This window comes from Solea solea, chromosome 14 (assembly GCF_958295425.1).
Source record: "Solea solea chromosome 14, fSolSol10.1, whole genome shotgun sequence".
NCBI lineage: Eukaryota > Metazoa > Chordata > Actinopteri > Pleuronectiformes > Soleidae > Solea > Solea solea.
In genome coordinates, this window is record NC_081147.1 from 22,282,976 (window position 1) to 22,308,630 (window position 25,655).

A 25,655-nucleotide genomic window follows, 5' to 3' on the forward strand; every position below is an offset into this window, starting at 1 on the left:
GACAACAGCGTCTCTCTCTGCAGGGAGTCGAGGGACACGAGGGGATGAAACGGCGGCAAACAGATCCAGCAGCTGCTCTCGAGCTTGCGGTTATTTTTTTGACGGACACCTTTATTAGATGTAAACGGATTACGCAGATGCTCCTCCTGTTTTACAACCGACCGTCCACAGAAAACCCAAAGATATATGATTTACAATGATGTCAACAAACACAGTAGTTCTGCTTGATAAATAAGGTAAAAAAAAAAAATGCTCTGGATGTGAAGTCGGCGTCTACGTGGTTCAAGTAGGAACATATTTGTGTCTGTTTGGGATCAGGGATGAAAGTGGAAGGTAAACATGGTCACAATAATAAATAAGGACTCTATTCAAATAATTTCCTTAATTGCAGTGTCATGTCTCTCCCTGCCTTTTCCTGTTTAGGGTTCTCTGTCCTGTTTGTCGCCGAGGCGATTACTCCGATACACAAGAATTCAAAAAGGATGTTCACATCTTTTTTTTTTTTTTTTTTCCTCCATCGTTTGTAAAGTTTATTTCATTGTGTCCTTCATGGCAGTAAAAGACAACACTTACACGTTTGCAGTCCCAACATGCAGAACAATCATCGAACGAAACGACAGAAAAAAGAATGTCGAAAACAAACAAACAAAAAAAGGTTTAAAAAGGTGCAATTTTTTTTTCTTTTTCCTCTTTAGTAAAAGTGATCAACACTCGAGAAAGAATGAAAAGTAGTACAGTTAACACACAGGAGAAACAAGTTGGTTGTGTTTATCCATTCATGCAGCCCACGACTTTCACAGACAACAACAGTGTGTTTTTCATGTTTTCTGGAAAAAGAGTAAGCAACAGTCAAGCCTTCCACGACCACGGCGACGACGACGACGACGACATCCACATTCAGCGGTTTGGAAAGTTTTGGGACAAGATGACGACCAGTTAAAGTTTTTTGAGACATTAAAGACCAGCAGAGAAAACCCCTCACTAACGCAAAAGAACTTGTGCATAAAGAACAAAACAAAATTAAAACAGCCATGTACACTAAAAAAAAAAATAATTTACCAAAACCAGATTATACCAAACATCCACTACTGGACAAAGGTACATCGAGTGCATTGTGCAACATCTCCTTGTTTGAAGCGAGCGAAGCGTCAGAAATTCTCACAGTCGGGAGTTTGACCACAAACACACACACACACACAGTCATACACAAACACACACACACACACACAGTCATACACAAACACACACACACTCTCCCATAAAAACCATGCATCAGCACACAGTAGTACACCATAGCTATAACTGGAGTCGTGCAGACAAACAACTGAAGCGAATCTCTGGCACACGCGCACACATCAAAGACGCTCCCTGTCAAACATGGACACACACATGCAGCGCATACACAGAATCTGTCCTTTGTTGAGGTCTCACACACACACACACACACACATATACACACACGCACACATGCACATGCAGGCGATAAACCGACTCACACTTGCACTGCCCAAACAAATGTGATCTCCCATAGGGAGAAGAACGCAATCACGCAGACGTTACAGTGAAGTGGCCAATCATAAATAAATCAAGCGAGAACGATATTAATGTCGACAATAATAACAACAATAATAATAATAATAATAATGAGAGACATTTACGAAAGCTTAGTTTCCTCGTTCCACCTACTCTAACCTGCCCGTTTGTCAGAAGAGAGAAAAAAAACGAACGTTACACGGACGAGTCGTTACAAAGCCAGTCGATGCAAAAAATCCATACATCTCCAATATAAAAATACAAATCCACGAAATAACTATAGAGACAAAGTAGTTTTGATAATGTCGTGGAGCTTCTTTTTTTTTTTTTTTTCTTTTTCTTCTGGCTAATATTATGTCTCTCTCCCTTAAGATAATGGCACTTATGTTATAAGGATAAAATCTCCATTTTAAGGGGAAAACACTTATCAAGACTTTTAAGCTTCCGACGAGACCATCGTCACCCGTTCACCTTTTCAGGAACAAACCTGCGACTCTGCAGCTTTCACTATTACGAGTGCAATACTGTGGTGGGGGGGAGGAGGAGACAGTGATTTTTGTCAGTGTGTGTGGAGCGACTGGTCTAAACTAGCGTGGTTCAACTATTCTTGGCTACTATATGTGGTGTGTGTTTTTTTTCCATCTAAGGGAGGGAGAAGTTCTATGTAGGCACCATCGTGAGAGTTGAGACAGAGGTGACGTGTGGAATGCCATTGTCAGTCAGAAGCAAACGCTTCTGCTGTGAAACGGTGGAAAACGACGGCGTCTAAAAACATTTTTTTTAAAATGTGAACCTAAAAATAGACCTGTGGATGAAGGCATGAGCAAAATGTAAGGCTTTTACACAAGCGATGCTTCAGTAAGTGCAAAAAAAAAGAAGAAAAATAATAAAGTGAAATTATGACTGATCGGCTCTGATGTGGTCCGGTTAGTGCTGGAAAACACTCGGGAGTGATTACATTTGGTTTGGAGTTTTCCCGAATTCACTAGTACTTGGAAGATTGTATCCACGACTGCTCTTTGGCAATCTCTCACAAGTTTGAATCTTTATTTTTTTTTTTTTCAAAAGCGAATAATAATAATCGATCGTCCAGTGATTTGACTCGGTTGATAACAGTGTTTGATTTCAATTGGATTAAGTGATTCTGGCTACGGGCAAACGCGACCGCTGTGACGAGCGCCGTGAGAAAAACAGTGAAGAAACCTTAAACCACAGGCTGCTAAGAAAGCACAGTGCTCTTCACGTCTGCTGGAAACACAACTACAGCTGATAGTGAACACGGTTGATTCCTTTGTTTTGTTGGTCTTTTTTTCCCCACCCTTCCCTGTTTTCAAAAAAAAAATTACACAATGTCACTTTCCCCCTTTCTGTCCATGTCCAAAAAATCCCCGTCCAAGGTGGAGGCAAGTGCTCGCACCTCTGCTTCTCTCTCTCTCTCTCTCTCTCTCTCTGTGTGTTAAGATTCAAATACCCGCCACAGTAGACGTCTGCTGTGGCTCCTGGTTTGGCCGGCCCGGGAACGAGAAGGCCGTCAGCTCACCACTCGTTGGTTCTCTGTTTGGTGGTGTCGTACGCTCTGATGACCTCGGACTGAGACACCACTCCATTCTCGTCTTGAGAGAAGGCGTAGCCGTCTGAAAGGAGGTTCAATTAAAGTTTAAAAAAAACGAAAACACGCTCACACAAATCAACTTATACAGAAAATAACACAAATAAAATATTAATAGTTTAACATTTTTGGGAAAATTTGCTTACTTGCTTCCGATGACTGACACCACTCTGTCAGATCGATGCTTAATATAGTCAAAAAATAAGTTACTTTCCTGCTATTTTCTTCCCTTTACTTAGTATTATTTACTTTGTTTATTTTATTGGTATTTTACTTACTTGAGATAATATTTTCTGCTATTTTGTGCACTTTGTTTCCGCTCCCAAATTGTGTAAAGGTTCATAAAATGTGACTGTTTTATATGGTTTGAAAAGAAATGTCTGTGTATTGCAATCGATGCAGTCTGAAAAAATCAAGTATTAAAACAAATAAATAAAAATAAGTTACTTAATCTGTTAAATATTTTGTTTTTAACGGCCCAGTGATGGACTGGTGACCTGTCCAGAGTGTACCTCGCCTTTCACCCTGTGTCAGCTGGGATTGGCACCAGCAGCCTCGTGTGGAGTATAAAGTGGTAGATAATGAATGAATGAATGTTAGAACTGGACTATGGTGTGCTAATAATAGCACTACAGCGGTGATTGTGTGAGCAGGATATTATTCCCTTTCAACGCAATGTCTCGCTAAGCTGAGCTACCTTGGTCGCTACAGCCGCCGCTACACCCAGTTTGATACACAGAGCATCGACAGCATTTCTTTTGACAGACCAAAATTCCATCTGGGTTTTTCCAAATCATGGGGACTACTGGAAAAACCCAGATGTTGGTTTAACAACATCAGAATCCCCCACACTCCTCTAAACATCTGGATGAAAAAACATACACACAGTAATTTAAAGGTTAAAAACTTTCCAAGATGTGATCACCAGCCACCACCTGTTTCAAGAACTTATGTCTCAGTGTATTGAAAGAGAGGCACACAGCTCAGGCTGCGGAAAAGCTAATAATTCAATATATTCTCCTGTACAGCGAGGTCGAATGACGCTTCATTGAATGAAGTTTGTCCTTTTCTGCTCCACAAATGGGACAAAACACCTCCTTTTTAGGTTGCTGGTACAAGGCAGTTTCTGGTTTAGCTGGTGACTAGTTAGTAGCACGTTGAACGTCATTTAAATGGGTAAATTCTTTGATATGACAGAGCATAGTCTGACTTCGAGAAATCCAATTTAATGTTTACGTGTATTTTAAAAGTCTGATTTAGCCGCACTAAATACAACAACTTGGTTTTTACTGTCATACGAGTGGCATCATTCATGACATGGAACGCAAGAAAGCAATATTTTCTCAAAACAATGTCCAGCCTGTTCCTTTAAAGATTTAAAAAGAAATGAACATGAAAACAATAAACAGGTTTATTTTACACAACTTCTAAGATCTACCACCTAAACTTCCCTACAAGGTTCCACTCTTGACCTTTGACTCCTGACTCACCTTCAGGTGTCAAATGACTCGGTCAGTACCTGGAGGCCAGCGGGCAAGTTCAAAGGACCCCGCTGAGGCGAGTGCATAGTGAGGGAATAACAGCGCAACATTTCATCATTTCACCGTTATCTCGCTCTACTCAAACTCAACTCAGGGCACACGAGTGGGAGGACAGGAAGTCGAGAGGGGGAAACAGAAGAAAAAATGGAGAGAGAGGGGAGGGGCATCTATGAGGGAGCTACAGGGGGAGGGGGGAGGATGGGGCGGGATGGAGATGTAAACATGGTAAGGTTTGAATAATGAAAATAAAGGAAAAACAAAAAAAAAGCATCACACAACAAAAGGTCTCACCTGAACCTATGAGACAAACAAAAAAGCAAACTGATCAGACAAACAAGAGAAAAATGAACAGAAGGAAAACCAAACCCATGCGAACGAGCGCAGAGCTGAGATCCACGCGCTGCTGATACCAAAGCTGCTGATCATCTCCGTGAGACGCTGAAATATTCACCCGGGTTTTGACCAAATTTGATTTTTATAAACTGCACGCATTTAAAGGAACATCTAAAGGTAAACACTCGTCCTCCCTGATGGAACTGGCTTCAGTCTCCAGGTGGAGAAGGCTGAATAATGGTGAGAGGAAGTACAGAGAACACAAGGGCTGCAACAACTAGTCGAATTAAAAAATCGATTATTAAAATAGTCGGCAACTAATTTATTAATCGATTAGTTGGACGAAGAGAACCAAAGCCACGCGTTGTGTAGCTCACGTGACGTGATTCTGGAAGAATGGCGGAGGCGGACACAGCAGAGAACAACATTAGCAGAGAGAATGAGATGTACGACCCAAGTCGTCAAAAACTACGGTAGCGTTTTACATGAACAACGCCTTCAAAGAACAGCGTTAGGTGCAAAATGTGCACAGTTGATCTCGCGTGGCACGGCAGCATGACGTCGCCGCGTGAGCGCATGAAGAGGAAGCATGTTGGAGCCACGGGTGAAGGAAGGAGATTCACGGTAAATTCGTTTTATCCGATCAATAGGAAAAATGATCGACAGGTTAATCGGTTATCAAAATAATCGTTTGTTGCAGCCCTAGTGAACACATTCTTAAGAAAGCACAGATTTTTTGTTGACAACAGACAAAGCAGTGAGAGTAACTGTTGCTCCCTGGTAGCGGCGGCGTCCCGTCACGTGAACAGACAGTAATAAAAAGTGTAGAACGAGGCTAGTTCGTTCTCAGAGATACTCCCCTGTCATCTGCTGCTACCTCACAGGTGTTTATACTTGAAAGTGGACATTTGATATCCAGTCCTGTCAAAGCTCAATGTATTTATGAAGAGATGAGAGATGGGGGGCCGAGTGTAACCGCTGACGGATGAGCTACTCTGGAGATACAGTACAGTGCAGAAAAAGGAATAATGATGTGCTCCCTCTGACAAGGGGAGTGAATCTAATGTGGATAAACTAACTGTCTCCGCCTGGAGGCGTGGTCAGAAAGAAAAGAAGCAGTTTTGGGGAAACTCACGTAGCAGGTTCTGCTGCATGGACTCGGACCGGTACAAACTGACTGTGCTCTTCTTAAAGACGTTCTTCAGGAGCTGGGCCCTCTCCGTCAAACTGCACACAAACACAGAGGGGGGAAAAGGGGGCGTGTGTTAGCGACACGCTGAGCACCACAGGCACATTTAATGATCCATACATCATGACTCTGTCCAAGCACCTCCGGAGTGGAAGGACCTGCCAAACGGCTCTACCTGCTGGTACAAACACCACGTAGGGGAGTCGAGACTCTGGAGACTCCACGGGAGAAACTATGTACGTGTGTGTGTGTGTGTGTGTGTGAGAAATATCTGAAACAGCATGATGACCAGAAGGCATTCAGGTACAGTACTGCACATACCTCCATGTCTTTACGTGCAAATATGCAAAAATCACCCATGCATCTGTGTTTTATTTCTGTGTGTGTGTGTGTGTGTGTGTTGGGTCTGGGACAGTGGCCAGGCAGCAGGATCACTTTCAGCCGGCAGGAGATCTCACACTGATCTGCTCCGTGTCGGTGCCTGCTGCAGGCCTCAGACCCCAGAGAGCAGAGCAGAGCAGAGCAGAGCAGACCTGCTACAGCTAATACGCCTTTTATAATGTATGGCTTTAATATAAGACGACTGCTGCTCTAAAAGGAAACGTTCAGTATTTTGGGAAGGGGGAAAAAAAGGGGGGGTGGAGCATCTCGTCTTGTGACATGATTACTGACATTACACTGAAACTCCTGCAATTTAGCGGCAATTTGAACATTTCTCTCCGACACGGGAATACTATTACGGCAGAAACTGTGATTATTTGAAGAGTTTGTGGAGGTAACAGATGGATTCTTCTCCCAAGATGTTGACAATTTGTGAGGTTAGAGTTAAATGTCGGGTTAGTGCGCACGCATACGCAACATCAATATCAGATTCGGTACCACGTTTTCTTTGGACTGAATCTGACCGGTTGTGACATGAATCGCTTGCATGGCGTCATTTCACCTCTGGCTGTCGAGGCCGCGTCCGGCAAACAATGTGGGGTTTTGTAGATCATTTGGCAGACTTTTACACGGAGCAGCTCTCATATGAAGAAATCTGGCCGGCCGGGGTTTATTAAGACACCCAAAACCGAGACGGGGCGGAGATGCAATTTTACATGCTTCCCTGCTTTTCTCTAAGAGCAGACTTCTCGAGTACAGAAAGGAGTGGTGAAACAGTGTGGGCTTTACCTCTTCCCATGCACTACTGCTCCTGGGTCTTTGGATAAAGCCTCGAGCTCCTGCACCTCGTCCACCAGAGTCTTGAAGCACACCTTCTTCACCCTGTCAATGACATAAAACAAATCATAACCACATGACAGGTGCTTTCCCCATAAGAGAACCTTCAAAGAAACCCCTGACGGACTGATTCAAACGACCCCGCACACATGAGGACATTTTTTTACTTCCGTGCTTTGCAAATTGCTCCTGACGCCTTGAATCTGCTGCGAGCTGACGTCGACCAGAAAGCGACGACTCCAGTGGAGTGAGTGTTCACAGAATTGGAAATGCCTTACTTCTTTGAAAGTCTCAGATTTGTCGAGGAGTGATGAGCAGCGAGCAGAGCAAAAGAAGAAGACTCACACTTTGTAGGCCACGTCAAAGACCAGCGAGGTGATCGGGATGAAGAACAGGCCCATCCAGAAGACCCCCGAACTGAACATCGTGGTTGCCTGTGTCACACACACACACAACACAGACACTTACTCTCAGGTCACCGCAGACAATGGAGTGTCGAGATAAAAAGAAGAGCTCTTGAGAAGAGAAACACCTGATAAAGAAGGGCCATTATCCGCCCTCTGTAGTGCCACATCATACAAACATTACATGACAAAAGCAGCCAAAACACACGGTCCTATTGTGGAAATAGAGAGGAGATGGGTCCAAATGACACGGCCCAAAGTGGGCTAATCCTCCGTGACTAAATGAAACCACGGTTTTGTTTTGATCCCCCACCTCTGTGTCCCCTCCAGGCGGAGGAAATACCTGTGAAGTATTTAGACAGCGGTATCTCTTTCACAGGAAAACACCTGAACCGCGTGCCGTTTATTGTCCTGTCGATACATCACAGGAGACATGGGACGGCCATCTGAGAGGTGCTTTCAGCGTGAGGGTGGCAAGGAAGCATCAGATGCTGTAATTAGATGTTGTCATTTAGGTTTAAAAAGGATCTTAACCCCATGAGTTGTTTGTCAACATTTTGGCAAAGTTGCAGCAGGTCAGTGTAGCTAACTAGATCTCATTTATGTGAACAGATTAAGGCAGATTTGATTGTACAGATACAGTAGGTAACCTGAAAAATAATACCTTAAATAATCCTCAATACCATGTGTTGGTTAACGAATAATTGATTCATTAACAGAAATATCACATGTTTTGGAAACTGTTTGGATAATTTGTCATTTTTGATTTTTTATAAATGAAAAAAATGTAAAATAATTCCTGGTTCTGGCATTTTTGGACATGAGAATGTGTAGCTTTTCTTTGTCAAATGTAAAAAACACTTAAAGAAACACACTTTCTCTCTCTGAGAGAGCGCACCGAGCAAACGATGTCAACCAAAACATCACTAATGTGAACCAAACTGAATTTAGGTTTAGAGAACAAAAAAACTAAGCTTATGTTTTATTTCTCACAATCACAAATGTTCACATTGAGTTCACGGGGGAAATGAATCTGCAAATGAGACAGATGTGAACCTCAATGAGACTCATTCATCACGCTGGAAGAACAGACACACATTTGGACGCGATCCGATGTGGATTTACGTCACGTCAGGAATGAACGTAGCAGAAAGAAGCTGGTCGATTCATTAACAACGAGACAGTTGCCTGTAATGACTGAAATTAGAAATCACAAAGCGGACTGCTCTGGGTCCACAGAGGCAACCGAAACGGTGGATCATCCGAGTGGGGGTGAAATCTTTCAGCTGTGTGCGAGGACAATGTTTGCTTTGGCTCAGTGCACTGAAACGATCTGTCATTACATGTCAAAGTGCAAAACTCACGCTCCTAGCATTGTAACGTGCCCCTTGTTTAAACTGCTGGGGCCCCTCAGCAGTGTCCTTCCTGTAATGTGACACAGGCAGGGCCCTCACGATGCACACACACACACGTACACACACGCAGATCAGTGTCAAAACTATCAAAGCGCTCGGGTTTGCTCAAATTAGCTAATCTGTTCGCCATTACCCGTAAATTGACTTTGATGTCTGACAAAACACTGGGTAGAGGAGGAAATCCCAAATGACAGGAAATCAAAAATGGCTTTTTTTTCCTCCCTACAGTTTGAGATGGAACGTTGGATGAATGGAGCTTTTCTGTGTCGCCCCTGGAGGCTTAAAAAGTGTACGACAGACATGAGGGGAAAAACTGCAACCAAGCATGGGGATATTTTCGTGTCAGTTTCTGAAATGACGCAGCCCCTGATGAAAACGTTTGCCTCTTTTTAATTATTTTTGTTTTCATCCAGTGTATCATACATTTTAATGGGCACATTTAAGCCGCCTTGAGAGTCTTTCAAAAATAAACCGGGGACACACACTCGCCGTTTTCAAATCAAGACTCAAATGAGCTGAAAAATAAACAATTTTAGTCGTCCAGACGTTTAATCTACGAAAAAATATTTATATAGTGGCATACATAATTCTGAGCAACACAATTCTCAAAAAAACCTTAATAATGGCCATGAAATTAGGTACAATAACTTACAAGAACATTATGTACATCTGTGAAAGCTCGACACAACTGTATGACTTTGTAAAACTAGACCTAAATAAACTCTATTTCTTCAATTTGACATCAAAGTTTTGCAATCCAAACAAATGTGACCCGCGACAATCAACAAATGTTTGCCTTCAGGCATCTGGACAGCCTCTATGACTTCAATGGGGGAGGGTGGGGGGGAAAGCAGGGGAGCAGTGCTGGTGGACGCTAGCGATGTCTCATACCAGGGGGCCCCTGGGAGTTGGTCAGGGTGAGAGAGGTCCAGGGAAGCAAGGCTGTATTTTTTAGGACAAACTAATAAACTTGTCTGGCTGGACAGACAGTAGTGTCCGATGGCATGGAGGAGTGTGTTTTGACAGACGACTGACCTCTTTCATGGCCACACACACACACACACACACACACACACACACAAAAGACCTAAGACTAGTACAACAGAAGCACTCATTAGTGCAGGAGTATATTCAAGCAAACTGCCGGGCTAGTGCATCCAAAAATTGTAAATTACATTTGTCTAATAGCTCAGTGGTTGATAACAATGTCACACACAGTCGTTTTTATCATAGAAGCGTATAAAAAAGTCGACATAGTCAAACAAACTCCCATTCTTGAAGCTTTTAGATGATGCGGCAGGGTCAGTTTACTCATGTTTACTCAAGCTCATGTCCAACGACGGTAGTTGTCGATCACACTAGTGAACACTCGTGTGTGTACCATGCGTTATCATCTATTTTATTCTAAATGGGAAGACCTGAAACTAGCGTCTGAGACCATCAACTCTTCAGGGAAACATTTACCGACCGTACAAACCGAGAGAGAAGGGGCTCATTTTCTCATAGACTTTCATTCACATAGAGTTCTAGTTGCCCCACTCTTGCCTTTTCAGCAGTTTCCTCCCACAGTCCAAAAACATGCAGATTTGGCAGATTAGGCAAATTGGACACTCTGAATTAACGGTAGGTGTGAGTGTGAGAGTGGATGGTTGTTTGTCTGGCCCCGTGATGGACTGGCGACCTGTCCGGAGTGCACCCCCCAACTTTCGCCATGTCAGCTGGGATTGCTGACATGACCTGATCACTGTGAACTAACTAAAAAAATGCAAGAGGACTGTTCATTCGGGATGTGTGGACAGATGATCACGCAATGCTGGTTTTGGCATCACTTCAGGGACACGTGGGAGCACAACCGAATGGGACCAGCCGGTGCAAGTCCTAGAAAAACACAACCTGGTTTCAAAGTTTTGAGACAGTCAACTCAGGTCAGAACTTGATTGACTGAGAAAAAAAAAACTGTGGATAACCACTCTTGGTACCAGTTTTGGTTTTTCCCAAGTGGACTCATGCGATGGATTCTGCTTCATCAATGGCTGCTATTACATTCATAGTTATTGAATTATTGATGATACAATCGATCCAATACTTCCATTCACCCCACAGGCCCAACTGTAGCAGCTGTACGATGCTATTATTCATAAACTAGATTTTTGAATGCACAGAACGTCTTAGTATAAAACATTTTATTGCATAAACTGAGGGAATTCCAGTTGGCTGATTTTAGTTGGCTCGCTCAGACAATGGTGTCAGCTTCAAGCAGAGGTGGGAAATTGAAGGTGAAACTGTAAATGAGGCTAAATGGGGCTGCAACAACCTGCGGCCGTTATTCTGGATACTAAGTTAAGAGCCTATTATGGATGAATAGCTGGAAAACACACACAGAACGGTTAAGAAGGAGCCAATGAGTGAGGATGACAGGAGTGTACTCCATTAGAGAGAGAGAATAAAAACCTACACCACTAAAATCATCAAAAATGCAGCTTCCCTGGCAAAGCCTATCCACAAAGGAAAACAAACTTCTTCCACGTTACTATATGTCCATGGGTTACCTCACCAAGACAAGAAAACACGCACAAGAATACACGAGGGAGTTAAAACGCTTTGCATAAACACGTGTAACTCCGTAGCCTCACAGCTATGACAACACACGCGGTTTACGTCGCGTTTACGGCAGATTAAAACTGGTCCCACACCTTACCATGATCAGTAACTACACCAACCGTGTGTTATTATCAGTCATGTCCAGAGAGAGAATGAAGGGAGACAAGACAGATACTAGAATACTGGAAAACAAAGTCAACCCAACTGACTCAGCAGAGGTCGGGAGCCTAACTTCCTTTAAACCAGGAGAATCACAACTACTTTTAAAAAAAATCATCACAGATTTTCCGATCGTCCTTCAGCTCAAAGACAAAAAAAAGCCTTAAAACGATTTTCAAAATCTAAACGCCTTTGCAAAACTACCAAATACCAATAAGCAAATGCGGCGGAAACATAAAGACGTCTAGTTCACTGTGATAGATTACTTGTCTGAAGCGAGTTTCACGTTACTCGTCGAGTCGGTTTTCCAAACTTCTGACTGCCTGGAGGGCATACAAAAGCAAAACCACACGGAAAATAACAAGAGCGTAGTTTGGAAAAGAGTCTTAAGTAACGGAGTAAAACATGAAAGATCATGTCCTTTATGAAAAAGCAATATCAAAGACGTAAAATGAAATGTAATATCATCTGTTTCAAACACATCTATAGACCAAATTGAAAAAGATGATATTTTATTGGCGCCCAGAGCTGAGTAGCAACAATATTTTCTTCCATTTATTGAGATCACTGCTAGAAAATACATGTTCCAATACTTGGGGAAAGTCCGCAGTGAGTAAGGAATAGATACAAATGAAACCTGTGGATGATGGACCGCTGACGAAAGATGTTCATCCCTGTTTTTCCAAGGATTTTGTCAGCGAACACACGCTACACTAAATACATCTGACGCCGAATCACTCAATCAAGCTGTCTATAACTGTTTTCATTCCTGCTCTTAATCTCACCTCGGTAAAAAAGATTCCTTTCCGAGAAAAATGTTTCTTATCACTGAGCAGAAACAGCGGAAGACTCACACTTGCCAGGTGTTAAGCCCATGTGCCAATGATAAGCACGTCAGTCCGTGTGAGAGCGAGGGCGAGGGGCGCTCTGTTGCACAGCAGCAGTAGCAGAAACTGGAAAATTGCAAAAGGTGTTTTTGAGAAGTAAGGAGAGAGAGAGAGAGAGCAGGGATCAACTGTACTGGAGACAGCTGTGTTGATATCAGAGGCGAGTGAGCAGACAGCAGGTCAATGTGACAGATGCTACACGAGACACCTCCCGATGTGAAGCAAAGCTGCTTACAGTAGTAGATTACACCATCATTTTGACGTTTTCTTTTGATATCTGGGTGTCGGGAACCTTGTCAGGTAAAAATGTGATTAGATATGTGGTTTGGAATCGAGCCAGCGCGGGAGGAGCCGTCGAGAAAAACACGACTCACTTTGTCGGTGAGTTTTACGGATGGATCCTGGACGTCTGTTGTCAGTTGTCCAAGAAAATATCTTTGCACGACGTTGATGAATGCGCTCGCATGGAGCCGAGTTCTACTTGATGTCTCTTGTTAAAGGCACTGAGCTGAGTAATGAGTGAGAACAGAAACGGGAGGAGAGGGGAGTTCTGGTGTCTGTTAATGTTGTTGGCCCTCCGGCAGTTTTTCTACTGGCAGAGTGGGTGGGTAGGGTGTGTGTGTGTGTGTGTGGGGGGGGCGGCTCGGGGGCGCTGAACAAAAAGAGAACAAAGAGGAAAAAAAGGCTGATTCATCAAATAAAAGGGAAGGAGTGAAAGAAAAAAAATAGAGGGAAGGACGGAGAGCACAAAAATATTTCAGGATTCGAGCGCACACGGACAGGGCTGCGCTGGAGTGCGAGGGGCTTCGTCGGGGTGCAGAATAGTTTCTACTCTTCAGAGGCTATGAGGTCTTGGAGGTGGAGATTGCGTCTCTGATGCCTTCTAAGGTTTCAGAGAGATGGGTTCCTGTTTGATGATGTACTGGCATCCCCGAGCCGGCGCAGGGGCATAGGGTTACCAGCTACCCACAGGACACCATTACTGTCGTCAGTCAAGTGCTGCAGGGCGCGGATGAAAGCACCAGGCTCACAAACAAGGGGATGAGATGACGCTAATAAACCTGTGGCCCGAGTGTGTGTGAGTGAGTGAGCTGGTGTGAATGTGGTGTCCTAAAAAAACAAGTTACGTTTCCCAACCACGGGAACCGATGACAATAAGGTACATTTGGAATTTTGGAAACTATAGTTATTTGCTTTCTAGCAGATATAGATGACTCACAGCAACTACTACAACAACTAGCAGGTAGTTATCTAAAACAGGAATAATTTAATTTGTTTTCCTCTACACAAAAACCACAAAGAAAGTGTCAAAAGTACAATTTGCCATCTTAGATGGAGCTACAGTATGTGCCCCATTATTAACCTAGACTCTCTGGGTTACATCCTGTAACCTGGCATATAACATGCAAATTATTGAGTTTTAGCAGTGGTGGTAAGTCAAGATGTTGCCTCTTTATGTAGCCAAAGGCTGTTTGCGTAAGCCCTCGATGTAACAGACAGACTCAGTGGTTAGTGATATCAAATCTCTCCCCAAACTCTCAACTGGACATGAGATATTTTTCAAAATGTCAAACTGTTTGTAAAATTCATAAATCTCATGTGAATTGAAGTCCGCGAAGCCTTTTCTTGTCAGATAAGATAGTCTCTTTTGATTTGTGCTTTGCACATGGCTCTCCACTGTGCTCTAGTTGTGAATAATATGTTCTTAATTCAGGTTTATTCTAAACATGACGAGACAAGCTCTCCTCTCCTTCCACTGAAAAGTAGGTTCTTTCTGTCTGTTTTCCATGCAAAAAAAAGCTGTTTCTCGTTAGCGTCGGTTCAATCACAGACATCAAACCTGTTCCAAAGTGAAATCACAACATCATATGTAAGAGTAGGAAGTAATGTGTTTACAAGGAACTATAGCAAAGGTATGCACAGTTCTGGCGTCACGGGGGGTAGCTCTGCTCTCCTGCTACTGGCTGTGCAGCTTCTGTCTTCTATTAACATCCCGCTGAGTTATTGTTTCCTGAAGAAAAGATGCCGCATTTTTATCCCCAGAATGCACTGCAGGCCTGCGGTTAACAGACTCCTGTTGACAACCTGTGGTGAGCCATAGAACCCGCAGCCGTATTCACATGTAAATAACACGGGGAAAAAAGTATGTTAAATCAGGATGTTTGATGCAATTTGAGGCCTGTGTGGACAAGGAAGTAAATTTACTGTATGATCCTCGCAACTGCTGAGTAGATTTTTTTATTTTTTTTATTTTATTTTGTAAATCAGATTGACTGTAGACTTTCTTTGCTTGGCTTCCTGACTACCTCACTGTTTCCATGTCACCTGTGGATACTCAGAGCTGAGGGAGGGCAATGTAACACAAACACTGGGCTAATTGGCCCAATTAAGTCATTATGCAACACAAGCCAGAGGTTTGACAGTTTACACTCCTCTGGCAATCCTTACAAAAAAAGAAAAAAAGACCTGTGTTAAGTTCCACTCGGAATTTTTCCCACCAACCATCTGGGAAGAAAATAAATTATGGGGCACTGCAGGTCTGTCAGTGATTGACAATTATATCATCAATTTCTCTCAGTATTGGAGGAAGTTGTTGCCATGAAAGTGAATGCATGTGTGTGTGTATTTGTGTAAGCGTTGCTATATCCCCTCTAATGTTTAAAATATTCAAAACAAATCACCTTTGGTATGTTTACGCCTGGCTTCCCATCCGCACGACTGGAGGGTTTTCATTTCCCTTAAATGGAGATCGTTTCAAAAATACTGCTGACTCCATTATTACATGTTGTTGTTTTGTTTTGTTTTTTTATTAGAAATTCCAGAATTGTGTTTCAGTCATGACGGGTGGAAATGGAGACTTTCAGAAACCATGACACAGAAACTCTCATGTGTCGGTCTTCAATTCGCCAAGCTCCTATCACACGATCCTTTGGCTGCATCCATTCCATACTGCTCCATTTTTTGTTTTAAAACGCTTAAGTTCTGCTCCCGCTGCCACTTTAGATCCACAATTTGATACGTTCAAAGACGTCACTTACTCCATTTTAGTTTAAAAAACGGAGAAGCCTTTCAGTTTTCATCTGAAGGGGTCAAAATAGAGATGCAGTTGCCCTCATTCGCTTCTCGACTGCTTCCTACCCGCCACAACTTGACTATCAGTTTTGAGAGAAAAGCTCAGTGAACAGTTATTTTCAGTTACACCTGTTTTTGACCGTTTTTTTGACCGTTTCTCGTTAGCAGTACCTCATGAAACTAAGCAAACAACTGCAAAAGACGGAGATAACAGAGCTAAAATCATTGTTGTTGCTGGTTGTCAATGTCGTGGCACTGGTGTGAACACAGCTTGCGTGGTTGTGGATGCATTTACCTCGCCTGACATGTCGGGAGCCAGTGGAATGAGAGGCCACAGGGAGGAGTAGATGAGGAAAAACACCACCCACAGGCCGATGCTTCCCCATATGGCGATGTGGCTGAACTGTTAGAGAAGAATCAAGTGAAATGTTATTGGCAGAACTCTACACATCATTTCACTGGATTTACGGTTGAAACCCCACAGGGAAGAAACCGTGAGACATAGATACTATGACAGAGATGATAAGGTCACATCAAAACAGAGGAACTGGGAAGAGATAATAGAACCTGAGCAGTGAGAGGAAAGAGCAATCAACTCACCATGGTCCAGGACGAGGTTTCAAGTCCGGCTTTAAGACAAACTGTGATGACGACAAACTGCGAACACACAAATCAAATCAGAACTGACATTAAACCAAGTCTGTCCTCCGAAACTAATAATCGGTCACAGGAAGTGCACACCTCGTATCTGAATTTACATACAGTATAAAATTTGAACAGATCAGCAGAAACCCAAAAAGGCACAAGAACAAGACATATCACGGATGTTTACTCAAAGAAACTGGACACCAGAACTGTTTAACGCAGCAGAAACACTTCCTGCCAAAAAAAGACCGGTGCACTTACTGTATAAACCATGTTGCCCAAGAGGAGATAGTCGGGGGTTTTTCCGTCGCCAAAGACCGTATCTGTGAAGGGAATCAACAACAGGAACGTTTTAGGGCCAAAGCTGTCACTTTTCAGCTTTTACGTTTCACACAGCGTCTCCATTAGGTGATACGAAGAGTAAACAACCACATGTCACATAGGACATTCATTTAAAGTTCATCTCAGCACGAAGTTGAGTGTAAAACTCCCTATTCTGAGTGCGGCATTTGAAGTGGACATTATGCGAAAGCCACATTCAGAATGGAATGGAATGGAAACAATGTTTATATGAAAATCCAGGGGCAGAAATGGTGTGCATTAATCATGGTCAGAGATTAAATATCCTGCTAATTCACTACTGTACTAGAACAGATTTGTTTTCCTAACAAAATTGTTATTAATTAAACCATTAAAAGGCAATTCAACTTCTTGAAAACCACTTCTCCGCCAACCAAGATGATGAGAAAAAGTTTCTGAATTAATAAAGTAGGAATATTATAATAGGTCGAGGCTAAAGTATCAGCAATAATATGCAACTGCCTCTAAAGAAAGAGAGAGAGGCTCCCCTTTCCATTTACTTCCGGCTGGTCACATGTCTTGTGTGCACTGAGGCTTTGCTGACAGCCTGTCAGTCAGAGTGATGGGGCTCGGTGCCTTTGTTTGGAGAGCAGGCCCAAGCTTGTGTGGTCCTCAGCTCTGTCCAGCCAAGACTTATAATCAGCTCAAAGATCCCTATTCTCTGTGCTCGCACCCACAGAAGAACTTGCATCTCAATGCGCACAAACACGCCGTTAAATGAAGTCACTGTGAATTAGAAGTTAAATTTGACAAAGACCAAATAAGACTGATATTTGTGATATCTGAGTGGTGGGTTTATGAAAAATAGATCACCGTGTGCAAACGTGCACTCTTGTTAGTGTGCGCTGCTCTTGTCGGGGCGACACACACACACATGTTTGCAATTCATGACCGGACGGCTGAAGAGAGAACTAATTAAGACAAAGTATGTGTATCTGACTGTCTTCCCTCTTCATCCACTGAGAGCCGTCGAGGAGTCTCCAGGAGATACTTACCATGCCGGAAGGCTTGAAGGGGGAACCAGAAGAGAATGACGGAGTGGAAGAGGCCGTTCAGACAATGGGCCCAGAAGACCTGCAAAAAAAAAAAGGAGTGGAGAAGGATGGAGGGGAAGGAGGCATGAGGAGAGGGAAAGGGGTGGGCGGTGGCAGGAGATTCCAAAGGGAGAAGGAGAGACAGAGAGAAAAAACGCATTAAATAGGGTGTGGGGAGCTCCAGTCTTCCAAGTGACCCCTGACCTGGGCCCTTTGTGCCATCCCAGTGCTAGGCTAAGTGGCGGTTTTGTTGGGGCCTCCTTGCTGAATGGCCACCCCGCTGACAGACACGTTGTATATCCTCTGTGTGTGTTATGGGGGGAGAGAGAGGCTGCTGACTGTGTGTAAGAGCAGTGAAAGCCTGGTGCACAGTGTCTGACTTTTTTGGATATAAAACTGTATTTAGGAGAATCGATTAAATAAACGAGCAAAAGAAACTTGCAAAATACAAGTCGTCACCTCGACAATAAGAACATTATACCGTATGTGCTGGCAGTGTGGGTTTTCTCTTGTTACATTTCATTAAGCATCGCTGCTTTCAACTGAGAATTTTAACTGGTCTAGAAATAAATGACAGGAGAGATTAAACAAGCAGAAATCAGTCCAGAAACACACACACTGAGACTGACAGGTCTGACAGAGATTAAAGTGTTTTTAGGGTAATTATTCCGGGCTTGGAAAAAGGTGGTGTGAAACACAGTCTGCATGTGCCGGCGTATAAAAGCATGCAGACTTTTGACGTGTTGTTTAAATCAATACTCCCACTCCAAAACCACCTTGTTTCAAAATTTACATTATGCAACAGCTAAGCCAAATAAAACACTAATGGGCGATGTAGCATGAAAGAGCCGTGAAATCTATTCGGCCAAAAACCACTTTACATTTGTGCTCCCTTTTCCTCCTCAGTGCTGACCCAGACGCTGGTGTTAACTCGGCCGGTGGAGGGAAAAAAAAAAAGCACTACCATTTTAATTTCCAGACTCTTTTAATCACTGAATGTTGGCAGATGACAATTTGAAGGCATGTTTTTTTTCCCCCCAGTTAAAACACCCTTTTCAGCAACTTTAAAACCTGCCATTTAAACATAAAACATGACTTATTGAAGACCAAGTGGACACCATGTCGAGTGCAAACTTAATTTAGTTTCTCTTTATATGTGTGGTTTATACAGGTACCCTGCCAGGAAAGGAAACAGTTGAGTAAAGAGGAAAGCAAGACAGACTACAGTGGAAGGAAAACTCTTAATTCAGTCTGTAAGCCTTTATAATATAGCCTGGCCTCAGTGACACGACCTCCTCACCTTCACTACAGACCAAACAAAGTCCTGCTGCAGCCACCACGACGCCCCCCCTCCCCCCACTCTCACCCGGGATTACCTCACCCCCTTCACTGTGTACACAAAGCCCAATACACTGACTGAGGGGTTTCCCAAAGCAAACCCAACTCCTCTAACTCAAACTAAATTATCACTAATGTTACAATCACACGTTTATGCCAATTAGCCTCCCACTGACAGGCTCAGCTCTCTATCAGCCTCCCTCTCAAAACATCATTTGCCTCAAGTTTCCCCCGCCACAATAACGAATGCTAATGAAATCAATAAATGTTCATAATCATTTGTCACAGTGGGATCCTCCCTTTCACCCTTGCAGCCACCCTGCCCTCTTTCTTTTCCATGTATCCCAGCAAGTTGCTAAGGATCGCACCCGAATGAATGCCCAGACTGTCCTGTAAAGATTCAGCCCTTTGACGAAGTCCTAATTGCCAAAAGAGGGGGGAAAAAAAAGAAGAAACGCATGAAAGCCAGTAATTAATATCGAGCCAACTACTTCCAGTGCTGCCCAGCCCCCCCTCCCCCTGCATCTTTTTGCAAAACAGGAAGAAGAGAAGGAAAGATAGAAGAAGAAACAAAGAGTTTGATTGCTAGTAAACAACTGTATTTTACGACAAAAGGCAAGTGTGGTTCACAAGAGTGCCTTAAGTGTCAGGAATCTATAATTAAAAGTAAAGCGACTGCTGAAGCCACGCCTCCAGTTTCTAACAACCCTCGGCCACTCCCTTCTCCCACCTCAACACAAACAGCTTTAATTCACAAAGACAGTATCTGTTGTGTACAAAAGAGCCAGGCGTGCAGAAAGACAGGCTTTGAGGGGCCAAATTCCTGCTGGATTTTCTCGCCTCGCCTCAGGCCAGCTGCAAGGAAAATATCTCGGGAAAAGAGTCGGAACAAGCCAGCAAAAACAACCTGCTGACCTGGCCGAGTCATCATTTATGGGTCTTGGAAAATGTGGCCCAAACAAAATTGAGATTAATTTTCTTCTACACTATCAAACGCATAGTTCTGTGACCCTTTTTTGGCAATAATGACGCTCTGGAAAAGGTTAATGAGGAGAAAACCCACCTTAAGCAATGTTCTGCCAAAAGGTTGGATGATTAAATAAGCAGTAGGGAGGATAAATGTCTCTAATCTTCTCTGTAGTGTCCGTACTGGAATAAGTAAAACACCTGATACAATCAGCACTTCAAAAAATGTTTTGTATGCACGCTTTTGGTTGTCAGCATTTTTTATGGATTCACATTCCATTTTTTATTAGCACCGGTAAACGCTTGTCCTACCACATTTGTATAGTTAATAAAACAGTTATTGATATATTCACAAGGGCTGTGATTATTTTTTATTATCAGAGATTAATCTACCAATTTCCCTCGTCTATATAACGTCTATAAAACGTGAAAAAATAAGCAGAATGTCTAGTTGTAATTTCCTACAGCCCATGGTGATTATGTTTAAATCAAATGATTTGTTCGGATAAAAGTCAAATCCCACAGAAATTCCGTTTACTATGACACATAACAAAAGAGCGGCATCAAATATCTCACAATATGAGATGCCAGCGCCTGAGAATGTTAATTTTTCACAGATTTACCAAATAATTGATCAGACATTGTGACATAATACAATTAGGTGAAGGAAAGTTTGATTCCTGTGACTAATAAACTTTCAACTTTCAATGTTTTGGTTGATCTGGAAACCAACGCCTGTCACTTTGGACAGAGGTGAGAGACTCTGTCACTCCTGGCACTCTGGTCTGATCTCGTGTGGGTTAAACTCGATCCGACAGTCTCGCTCCGACAACAACCAACTTTCCCCACTTAAACAAATTGTACAATTTCCCGCAACAAATGCCGTCACACAATGACAGCACACTCTCTCTGTTCTCTCCCTTTTCTTCAATTATTTCTGCTGCATCCCACAGCCTATCTGACCTTCCCTGCCCCTGAGTGCCATGGCCAATCTGTCTTTAATCCATCTCCATGCAGTGCTAACCAGGTCACCACGCCTATGAGGAGGGTCCGGGAGTCTCTGGCTCTTGCACGGAGAAAGGAGGCGACATCTTTATTACCAGCAGGAGAAAGCTAACAAATAGTCTCCACAACCAGACGGAATAGGTCAAACCAGGCCAAACCAAACCTAGAACTGGAGACCTCCTGACTACAGCTGCCAGGTCACTGAAACAAGAGACGCATCAGTCACTGGCATCAACGTGACAGCAACTTGTGTCATTAATGTGATGTTAATTGGTTATAATAGCTGGAACATTTGACCTTTCGCGTGTGTGTGGCAGAGCACAAAATTATTACTCAATTTTTTTATTGATACAGTGGAAAATAATCTAATTTGTGAGCTGTATGAAAAGTCCCAAAGAAGCCAGTACTTTTAGAGTATGATTATAAAATCATCTTCCAGAGGTGCTGAAATAATATACAGTTTGTAAACAGAAAAATACAAGCCATGGCTACACACCAACCGCTACAGAAATAGATTACAAGGTTCCTACAACCCGAGGGGCATTTGCTTGTAATACTGCACCAGATTTGAAGAAACAATGACAAAACAGAAACTGGAAAAAACACATAAAACTGACTGTTTTAAGTGACAATTATTAAAAGAACAGACATTTAATGGTAGCATGCATGCATGCATATACGGAACATGTGACAGACTTGCATTACCTTGGTATTAAATCCCATGGCATTCTGGGAGGTTTTGTAGAGTTCTGGGTATTTCAACATGTTCTCTTTCCTGCAGGAGCGCTCGAATATTCCCAGAGTGAGTGGAGGCAGAGCAGTGAAGAGCTATGAGAGAAAATAAACCATACATAAAAAAACCCACATTATTATAGTTTTCAATAGTTTATAAACAAAATTGAATTGTAAACATATATGCGTGTTTATCTGTGTGTATGTGCATTCATGCGTCTCTATCATAGCCACCATCTCCTTATGTTAACATGTGTGGCAGTGTACATTTCATTTTGTTTTCCACTTGCTGCTGCCTGTGTTTTTTACTTCACTCAAGACCACTGACCTTAAAACCCTACAGGGTTACTTATTTTGATTTGTCATGCTTCGAGTCCGTTCATATGCAAAACCCATCTCCGATGAACATCGGCGATACTCTTGACTAAGAAGCAGGTATTTAAGCCCGCTGAAGTGCAAATACTAAGTGGTGTTGTAATGTTGTTTTGTGTTGCAGCTGCCGAGAGAGCAGCGGTGGTATTGTGTGGCTGGGGGGCTCAGTGGGTCAGTTGGTGTGAGTTCCCTGTGGGCCCATCTGGAGTGGGAGTCTGCAAGCCTTAGTCTACGGGACCAGTGGGCCACAGGACATGCTTGAGTGGGCTCCTTCCTCATTCAGAGCCAGACCAAGGAAGATCTCCATTGAGGGTAGGATTCAGCCCACTGCCTTCAACAGGCTTCCACTGATCCAGAGGAATTCACCCTTTTTGGATGAGGTACAAGTGAAACCACCCCCAATGCAGTGCTGGTTCTTTAAGGTGGTGTTTTATTATGAAATGAAGGGAAGGGACAGGACTGTGGAAATGTCCTTCTCACTTCACAGTATGTCTCCACCATAAATTGCATGTGGGAATATGGGGAAACGTCACTTCACACGTCTCTCATTTGATTTAGTTTGGTGAATTGAGTTGATTTTAACAAACGGTTTAAAACTACATATCAACTCCTTGTGGGCTTAACTGTGTGGTGGAAAGATCAGACTTGCAGATGCATATTTTTCTGTTCTATTAAGTTCATGACAGATGAAATATGGGTTCATTAGGAGTGGTCCCATAATAGAGCCCTGTGGGACGCCCTGTATCAGCAGCCAGCACAGTTGCTTTTCCAGTCTTCTTGTTTTTTTTATCATTCAAACTTAGCTGCCCATGCTAACTACACTCTTTGGGGCACGCTACGCTGTTGTTCTTTCACATTTAGCACATAGTTTCGAGCACAGAGGGAATAAGGACTTGACAACAGGTCATAAATAAAGGAGAATTTTTTTTCAGGATGTTGATTTCATATTCGTTAGGGTTTTGTTTTTTTTAAATGTTAGCGTAACTTGGCAAATGAATGCTGTGTCAACGAGCGACAGGGGTACAATGGACTCTTTTGAGAATGCATTTTATTAACACTTACCACATTGTACAAGCCGATACACCAGCGTTCAAAAAGAATCTGACCGGAGAAGCCATTGACAAATGCGAACCAGATCTGAGGGAGACAAAAATACATGTATTAAGAGTAAGAAACTGTACAACAGGCCTGGAAAAAAGGTCAAATCACTTTCTTGAATTGGAGTGGTTACCATTATCTGATTTGAGAAAAACTAACACTGTCTACAGCCTAACCCTCAATTTTCCAGTCACAGTAGATTCTTCACTGTCTCACAACAGCAGATACTCTACATAGAAACAACAGGATCTATCAGTCTTGTACAAACTAATCACAGAGTGAAACAGCTCCTGCAAATATATTATTGCAAAGGTGATGCATCTTGCTATAATAGCTACTTTGGTAAAAATGGGAGGGGAAAAACAAATGTTTCCTGTCAATGTGAAGAACAACAACTTGATTATCCTGAAAATAATATGCGTTCGTTTGAAGTGCTCTCCTGTGGTCAAGACAACAAGACATTAATCCAACTCTGCCGTTTCATAGTGAGGAGAGACAGAGAAGGCAAAATAAGGAAATATTTGCGACAGCGGGAAATTCAAGACCCTCAGATGTCACCTCTGTGATGCAAATTGTCCCCGCGATTTATAGTAGGATTACTTACACACATTTATCAAGCCCACTGTTTCCCTTAATGATCCACCTGAAGACATGCGGGTGACAGAGAAGGTTAGTTATAGGGGCTGTCGGGCCTGTGGGACTCTGAATGAGGGATACTTTGATATATCATGTCAGCAAAGGGAGACAGAGGTAATGCAAGCCATATGCTGGGTGGAGATGAGGCTTATCACTATATCTTGTTTAGTCATACTAATCTGAGATAAATATTGCCTCTGAGATGGGCAGAAGCCAGGTAGTCTGAATGAGTTATTTTCACATACACAGGTCCTGTAAATCTAGTGGGAAAAAAATGAAACATAATTAAAATAGTTTGACACCTGCAGCCCAATTGCATGTAAAATCTGAAAACTGCTTGCATATAGATCATAAATATCCCTGTCATTGTTTTGTATTTGACACTTTTGAATCAGAAATGGTTCTCGCTCACAGCAAATCTGTCTAGAGAACATCAGGGGTGCTGTATTATGGCTGTGTCCTACTGAGCATTTGTTTGCTTAATTTAATTTCATTATGTAGACATGAGCTGCTACAAATTCTCAGACTGGAACAAAGCCTATTTAAGGGCCTCACATCCACCTCTGCAAGGAGTCTAAACTACCACTACCAATCTGCTAATAGCATTTCCGACGAAATCTTATCAGCATATGTATGAAAGACAATGTCTGTAAACCCCACTGCCCCCCCCCCCCCCATCTACCTTTATTCCCCAGTCAAGGAAAAAAGGGTTTTTTGAATGTGCCCCTAAACCCTGCCCCTCACATCCCCTCCCTGTGACACCCACCAATCAGAGACCAGCCTACACTCCATCAGGTGCACTCAACCATGATGCTGTTTCTTTTATATTATTGGGGGGGGGGACGTTTTCAAATTCACATGGGATGGACCATGTGGCTCCGTCATGAGAATCAGAAGGTGGACAGTACATCTGTTGGCAATGTGATAACAGTTTTGGATGTTTTGGGTCTTGGCTTGTTGAGAAATGCATTCAGATGCCGTTGCTATGGGTTATGTGTCGAAGAAGCCCAAGCCATGAGGCAGGTTCAACTATTAATGTGGCTCAAGCATTGGTAATGAGAGGCTAGCGGGTAGGTCAAACTGCTGAATTAATTACAGCGCCGCTCAATGAGAGGCTCTGGGCTGATATATTGTTGTGCCGAGTTAAAAAGGGTTCCTATTCATAGCATGTGGTAACTGCTTCTGTGTAAGTGTTTTGGCCTGGTCCTTGGGCTCCCAATAGCTTCACTCTCTTTCTTCATTCTCCCATCTCTTGAGGGACAGATGCATTGATTTGCTCATTAGGGGAAGTACCAGGCAGGATTTTTCTTCCCCCTTTTCTTCCCCTCATTGAGTGCCACTCAGCGGAGGGGTGTGGCTGGCCTCTCTCCCCGACTGCACATCATGAAAACCCGTAATGGAGGAAAGCGGGAGCAAAGAAAAGAGGGATTGGGCAGCGGCTCGCCGATAAGAAGACTTTTTGCATATTCATCAGTGGATCGCAAAATCATTGATTCCAAGGCTGCTCG

The 25,655-nt window shown here is 43.0% G+C and overlaps 1 protein-coding gene across 5 annotated transcripts in view; it reads right to left on the reverse strand.

Moving 5' to 3' along the window:
- Positions 1-823: 823 nt before the first annotated feature.
- The window catches only part of atp8a1 (ATPase phospholipid transporting 8A1), a 90,530-nt gene continuing 65,698 nt past the window's right edge, over positions 824-25,655 (reverse strand). For 4 of the 5 annotated variants that reach the window (XM_058650484.1, XM_058650486.1, XM_058650485.1 and 1 more), the window contains 10 exons: positions 23,476-23,550; positions 22,015-22,137; positions 17,962-18,040; positions 16,868-16,929; positions 16,562-16,618; positions 16,257-16,364; positions 7,769-7,857; positions 7,376-7,468; positions 6,152-6,243; positions 824-3,167 (listed from right to left, as the gene is read on the reverse strand). In XM_058650484.1, coding sequence (XP_058506467.1) covers positions 3,070-3,167; positions 6,152-6,243; positions 7,376-7,468; positions 7,769-7,857; positions 16,257-16,364; positions 16,562-16,618; positions 16,868-16,929; positions 17,962-18,040; positions 22,015-22,137; positions 23,476-23,550 — 876 coding nt within the window. In that variant the 3' untranslated portion in view covers positions 824-3,069. Of the gene's footprint in view, positions 3,168-4,632; positions 4,862-6,151; positions 6,244-7,375; positions 7,469-7,768; positions 7,858-16,256; positions 16,365-16,561; positions 16,619-16,867; positions 16,930-17,961; positions 18,041-22,014; positions 22,138-23,475; positions 23,551-25,655 lie in introns of all 5 variants that reach the window. The other variant, XR_009242165.1, reaches the window with a different exon arrangement.